The 7,500-nt window shown below is 39.3% G+C and overlaps 1 protein-coding gene across 1 annotated transcript in view; it reads left to right on the top strand.

Annotated features, from left to right (window-relative positions):
• Positions 1-796: 796 nt before the first annotated feature.
• The window catches only part of LOC138007411 (uncharacterized), a 61,212-nt gene continuing 54,508 nt past the window's right edge, over positions 797-7,500 (top strand). Inside the window, exons 1-3 of the mRNA XM_068854299.1 lie at positions 797-971; positions 5,667-5,885; positions 6,881-6,952. Of these exons, the coding sequence (XP_068710400.1) occupies positions 951-971; positions 5,667-5,885; positions 6,881-6,952 (312 nt within the window). The 5' untranslated portion in view covers positions 797-950. The remainder of the gene's footprint in view (positions 972-5,666; positions 5,886-6,880; positions 6,953-7,500) is intronic.

A 7,500-nucleotide genomic window follows, 5' to 3' on the forward strand; every position in this document is an offset into this window, starting at 1 on the left:
AAACTCCCTTATGTTGGCCGGTTTTCTGAAATCGCCCAGAGCAAGTTAAGACAACTACTCAAACTTTATTGCAAAGCTGATTTAGATATTAAATTGGTCTTTAGTACATTTAAACTTAGAAACATGTTCAGCGTGAAAGATTCATTACCGCAAGGTCTACGTTCGCGTGTCGTTTATAAATTCTCGTGTGCTGGCTGTAATGCCAGCTGCATTGGCGAGACCACTCGCCACCTACGTACACGTGCTCGTGAGCATCTCTTGTCGGACAAGTCTTCGCATGTTTACAGACACCTGCAGTCATCTAGGGCCTGTCATGACTCTTGTAACACAGAATGTTTCACGATCTTAGATTCTGCCGCCTCAAAATTCCAAATTAAGATCAAAGAGGCATTGCACATTAAGTGGGAAAATCCTATCCTTAATCAGCAGTTGAGGCATTTAGATTTGTCTCTTTCTTTTTAATTACGTAGCTCTTTTGTCTTTTATTTTATTGCTATGTGCGCTATTTTTGTTTTCTGCGCATTAAAACACTTCATATTCAAATTGTACGCAAGTTCTGACACGTAATTTTGCAACATACGTTAACATTAATTCAAATGTACAACCGTCGAAAAAGCTCATTTGCAACTGAAGATGACATGAGTATGTCAAAACATGTTTTGTAAATTGAAAACTGTCGTTTCTTTTTTGAGAGATAGTGATTTATCTGGATATGGCGTCATCCATCTTTTGAACAACTGGGGCCTGGTGAATGATCGTACCCAGTCTTTATTCCTGATGACCGATGACTTGCATCAGCACCACGAGCCTGGTTATCCGACCATCACTTCTTGCTGTGACAAGGTATTTTATTCGTGGCGAGTAGGGCAAAATGCCGTCATGGATGACCGTTTATACATGGACGAACGAATTTTGAGAAATAGCTTTTAGATGACTTGATTTTTAGTATCATGGATTTAGCGGTGAAACAGGTACGTTTTAATACAAGTTGGCCTGTACGTTTGGTTCCATGATTTAACACTGTTTGTAAGCAAGATTAGTCTAAGCCAGCGCAGGGTTAGGAGTAATATTTGTATAATTAGAAAGTGAGCAGCAGTTTAACCCAAGTGTCCCTACAGTGGCAAAGGTGACAGTTTATAATCGTAGGGTGACCTTTAATCGATCACTTTCATTTTAGGAGTATTCCTATTAAAGCATTAAAGCATGCAACATCTTATTCTCATTAAGGCCGGGACACACTAGGCGACAAGTCGCAGCGACATGTCTCTGCTACAAATTGCTCCATGTGTACTACTTGCAAAACAAGTCGCTGCGACACGACGCCTGTTCGGAGCACATGCAGTGATCTCGGATGAGGGGGCATGTGAACTAGTTTTCTAATTCAATATGGCTGACCATATGACGCTCTCTCATTGGTTCATTTATATTTTGTCGCAGCGACTTGTTGCTGGAAGTGTACACACGATGCGACAACACTGCTTTCACTAATTTTGTCGGGGCGATTAGGCGCACGAATTCAAACTGGTTTGAATTCGTGTGACTGATCGCGGCGACAACTTCTGCCGCAGCGACAATGATTTTCATGAAATTAACCGTGTCACCAAGGGGATTTGTTGCGGCGACTTGTCCCCCCGACATGTCGCAGCGACTTATCGCCTAGTGTGTCCCGGCCTTTAAATAATAGCAATTGATTTAGTGGCCGCTGTTGTCTATCTTACGGTACACTGGCATCGTCTGGTGTCAAGCAAGACAGTGATATGCAAAATAGTGGGTCAAACAAGTCTATTTTTCCTTTAAAACATGAAAATTTGGTTTTATCAAACGAGTTGATAAAGGGCGATAGTGGGTGTTTTTGGTTTTATGAGGGTTTGGAGGAGCTTTGCCATTGGTGGAAATACGGTAACATGAATTTGTGAATAAGTTAATGGGATGAGAGGCGTTCATTGATTCCTTGAGGATAGAGTGTAGTTGAAAGATGAAATTTTGTTTGAGATTTTTATGGCTGTCTGTGTTCCCGTAGTGTAAGGATAGGCCGCAAATTGTCATGTTGTGGTGGGAGTGATTAGGAAGATTAAAATGGCACGCAACTGGTTTTGACACATCTGTGTCGTTTTTTTTTTACATCTCGTAGGTGTTCACTTTGTTTACTGTAAGGTTTGTGAAGGGACACTGTGGCCTCTATCTTGCTGAAAAGCTACAGAACCTTGCTGCCCGTATCTTAATTTTCCCCACTTATTAACGATAAGACTTTCCCTGCTAGGAGATTTCTCTTTACTTTTGCGTTCATTGGGCAGACGAGTGTGGCAAAAGAGACCCATGCCATGGGTCGAAACTCACTGTATTGAGCCTTCGCAGGGGTTACTTAGAGACCAAATTCACATGTAATACTTTATGTTGTGTGGGCTCACTTGACAACAGCGGAATTACTGTTAAGGAATGCTTGAGACACAGAGGGCTCAAGTCACGATCAGCAACATCATGAGGCATGCGGTTTGAAGAGTGCTGTCCGTTGTGGACGGTGGTTGGATCAAAGTGAGTTTCAATGCATGGCAGAGGTCTCTTTTTCCATACTAAGCAAAAAGAAAGGCGACCTCTGCTATCAGGGAATTAATGACTGTAATCTAGAGGATTTGTACAGGGCACTGGGTTCGTTTTAAAGTCAAAGACCGATATCATCATCAGTTGTGATGTACAAAACTATTCATGTGATGATTTCTGAAGATCTTACATGTGGATTCTAAGGCAAAATAGTTGAGGGGTTCTTAACTTCCTTGGTCATCTCAAAAAACTTTTGTGGCAGAAAGTTAATCTTAATGATGCGGCTCTCACTCCTGTCAAAAGTATTTTGACAAAATATGAAGTTATTTGTGCATCTTCTTCAACAACATTGTGTTATGAGGAGTCAATTGTTGACCTTCCTTTTAAGTTATAGTTTGAAGGTTAACCCATTGACGCCCAGGGGCTCCCCATTTACGAGTAAAATCTCAACAAAATTACTCAAATGCGCTACTTTCTTTGTACTGGTATTCTTCCAGTTTTGGGTGTAGTTTTCTTTCAGTCGCCCATGTTTGCCAGACATTCAACCAGGTCTGTGTAGCTTTCAACGTGTTTTTGTTTTTCGCATTTTCTTTAAGTTGCTCAACGATGTTTTGGTTTGACAAAGCAAACCGACTGTCAGCCATTTTTTTTCACTTTGGTGTTCAAATTTGGCGCTTCCCCTGTGTTTTCATAGCAACTTCCATATTGCACTCTGTAACCTGGATTGCTCTCTATAACCTATTTATGCATTTGCCATTGGCCAAGCAGAAACAAGATATCTTGTTGAGTATATAATAAGAGGTGATTATAGCCAACTTGGTGCTACAGTACTGTATGTGCCTCATTAGCTATCTATCATCCGATATCCAACGTGCACTTGCGGAATAATTGTTACACACGGATATTTTGCAAGTTGCATAGTACTTGTCCGAGCCCCGAAGGGGGGCATTACGAGCAATGAGCAAAATGTCCACATGTATTATACAGTTAAAGTGCTACTATGATCAAATTTTCATCCCTTGAATTTTTACAGTAGGTTTATTATATAGAATTCCAGGAAAGATAAAAAATGCCATTTACCATTTGGAAATATCTGCATTGGTTCTGGAGATATTTAAGGTTGAAGAATGTGTAAAATATGCAATTGAGATTACTGATGACATCATTCACTCAACCCAATATAAAATCAAGTATATAAATAGAGCAATCTCAGTCAATTTGCAGCAGGGGTCATTGAAATTTGGTAGGCTAATAGTTATACAGGCACCACACCTTTGGCTGTAAAGAAATTTATTCCCATGACAACTCACTCTTTTCCAGTCCACTTCAACCTGATTCAATATTTTTGGTGATCATAAGCTAGAAAAGCATTTAGCAAGGCAACAAACTCGACCTAACGTATCCATGTGCTTGCATATCAAAATAGTATCTATATGCTTGCATATCAAAATAGAATGCCAAAGGTGGCCAGCAAAGCCTTAAATATCAGGGAGGTCTGGAACCCAGTATGTTGCCATGGTAACAAAACTGGTATGCTCATATTACTGCAAAGAATCAACCATTTCTGGTACAAAGTGGCTGGGATATCTTTTTCCATTATATTTGATCATAATTCGGTTGAGTTTATGACGCCATCACTTGGCTAATTTGCATATTTTGAAATCTTGAATTTCTCTGGAACAAAAACAGCATTCTTCTTCTCTTACAGACTACATGTTTATGTCTTTGAATGGCGTACATGTAGATAGGAAACGTGAATTTCATAATAGTAGCACTTTACACCTTTTAATGAGGGATCTGTTATTCCACTATTATGCCATTTTCTAGTATTTTGGCTTCTTCCTGCATTGACTGACATGCGAATGTAAAAAACAACACATACCGTAGTTAACCATTGAAATGTCCTTTATTTGATTGGATAAACAAAATGATGAGTGCCATTCGCAATGATAAGCTACATTTTCAGGCTTTGCATCATGTTAAAAACAATTGCTTTTATTGAAAAGCTCTTGTTCTATCTGTATTTGCTCTGCTCTAAACCAGTCAAACCGGACACTACGATGTCCATTACCATCTCATATTTTGCTAAAAATATTGGTGTGGTAGTGGAATAATAAATGACATTTCCTTTAACCCTTTGACTCCTGAACTGCTCTCCATTGTCGAGTAAAATTGCCTGGTATGAGACTGAGTACATGTAAATCTATCAAGTCTCACTTGCAGGGGTCAATGGGTTAACCCATTTGAAGTCAAAGGGTTAATGGTTGCTGGATTAGTTAGGTTGTAGTTTCATTTTATTATATTTTTACAACTTGCTGAAGAAATTTTTTCCAGATCGTCCGGGTGAGAGTAGTCCTGAGAAGGGCTGTTCTTATTGACATTGACTGACATTTTGACAACCTGAGCAGAAGTCTTCCTTGGGGTCATATAAGTAATAATGCCAGCTTTTTTCTTTCACTTCAGTGAAAGGGAAGGATACCAGAGGTTATCCCTATCAAGGGTATCCACCTGCATCTGGATATAATTGATAGTTGATTTTGATGAGGGAGGAAAACCGGGGTGCCTGGGGAAAAACCCTTGGGAGTCACATTGAGATTGACTGGAACTCAGCCCATATACACTGTAGGATCCCTACAAAGACAGAACCTCTGTCATTGTTGTACTGGTCCGTTGGTTTTGTCAATAAGCCGTTTTTATGGCACCATTAGTAGTCAATGCTAAGGTGGGCATGTTTTGTTTGGTTACACATGATTCTAAATAATGTCCCTATGCATGCCCATTTTACATCAGCTCACGTTGTGTTTTGCTGGTACATTGTAACTTGTTTTAGCTGGTGTAGTAACAATATACACTATGACTGTGTGTATTAATCAAAAACAGATTTTCCTAGTGTGCAGAATGTTAAGGACATAAATAATTATTAGCTTTAATTGTTTTTTAAGGGACACAATTCTTTGCCTTTCTGGCTCAGTTTTTGTGTTGTTGATATTGTACGCCACAAAACAACAGCAAGGGCTTTAGGAAACTGAAACCCCTCAACAAATTTTGTATTATGTAATGAATCTACATGTAAATGAATCCTCACTTCTTAGTTCTAGTGACCTTTTGCTTGTTTGTTGTTGTTGCAGGAGCCTAATTTCTCCAGCTGGCCTAATTTGGAACTCAACAGAGCCTGTGAATGGTGCTCTTCACCTGACTATATGAGAGAATTGATTAAAGACTACTTGGAAAAACCATTGGATGAATGGCAAGAGCTGTTGCTTGACCTGTGCTATTGCTATGATTGCGTCCAGGAATATCATCGACTTGCACATGAGTGCATCAGTGAGGAAGAAAGTACTAAAGAGGTAAAGAGGAACTTGATGGCGATTTACATGTAGTAATCTACATGTAGGAGCAGGGGTTGTCACTTTCCACACGGCCCTTATATTCCATGGAAGTACAATCCGTTCCATTTACAGTCATGGCAGGCTCTCAAACTACTGTATAGAATATTTTGTATCTGAATGTTTTTACTGTCAAACCCAAAAATTAAATCCCACAAAATCTGTGCAATATTAGTTTTCATACAACTGTAGATGTTCATTTTGATGTGATCAAACATTACAAATCAGAGAATGGCAAAACTAATTTAAGGGTTTGTTTCTTATTTACACGATCACCACAATTTAGGAAAATGTTTTAGTTCCTGTTTCTGTAGATTTCTGTTGTTTATGGTGGTTTAGTTGCAAATAACTGCGAACAATGGTTTCAACGTATCCTAAATTTGTTATTATTCAGTGGAACAGTGAAACAGGGAAACACTGAAACAGCAAAACGAAGCACCAAAACACCATCTATGACCCCACCCTGCATTGAATGCTAACCAGAATACAGTAAGTGTTTGGTTTGAGATTAAATATAGTTTTACATGTAGGCCTTATTACTGTAGGCCTAAAATGTTCTTGCTCCTAGCCTCAATCTTAATCTCAGTGAATTAGGAGCAATAACATTAATCTTCAGGCCTAAAACAATATTTAATCTGAAATTCCACCTTTGTCGGTTAGTGTTCAATGTATGGTGAGGTCATACAGGGACATGGTGTTTCGTTTTGGTGTTTCTCTGTTTCGTGATTTAATATCCAGTGGTTATCTTTTTTTTGGGTTGAAGCATCATTGGAAGGCCTTCGTCGTTATATATTATCTCTACGTGTGTCATCTACAATAATCACTCTTCACAATTTTAATCCAAGGAAATTTTGTTTTCTTTACATGTAATACAATGTAAAAGCTTATAACACATTAATGTGCGTGGTATCTACCCCCTGCACTTTAACTCAAACCATTTTGGCATTTTCTTCCAGAAATTTCTAACATTAGATATTGAGAGGTTGACTCAGATAATAACAAGAACTTTGGAAGCTGGCTGTGACGAGGTTTGTTTGGCTGGTGAACAACAGATTAATTAACCCATTCCATCATCGTCATCATGATACCTGTATTTACTCTTGGATTTTAAAGTAGAAGGGATAGCTAGTATCTCTGAGCATTTTACCCACCCAACCATGATACTCTACACCAGATACTGTCATGTAGGACAGATCGCAACACTGGGAACTCCATTCCCTACTCTGCGAATAGTGTGTGGGTTTGTTTACAATGCACATCCCATAGGGTTGTGACTCAGGACCTACATGTATGGTTTATTGTCCTTATCCAAGAAGACTAGAGAGTCCAACCATTTGTGGATGCCATTACAAAGGCAGCACCTTCTCCTCAGTTATTTAAAGGGCCTGAGTGTTGGTCTGGCTGGAGTTTTCTTATCCCGCACCCTCCCGCACGGTAGTCTGATGCTCAACCAACTGAGCCAACTGGTTGGTAGTCCCTCCTACAATATACATGTAAGAGTAACACTCACAGATTTTACTCTAATGCCTGACGATTTTAATTGTGGATGGGGGTGTTGAAAGGGTTACAACATTTA

This window comes from Montipora foliosa, chromosome 6 (assembly GCF_036669935.1).
Source record: "Montipora foliosa isolate CH-2021 chromosome 6, ASM3666993v2, whole genome shotgun sequence".
In the NCBI taxonomy this organism is placed as follows: domain Eukaryota; kingdom Metazoa; phylum Cnidaria; class Anthozoa; order Scleractinia; family Acroporidae; genus Montipora; species Montipora foliosa.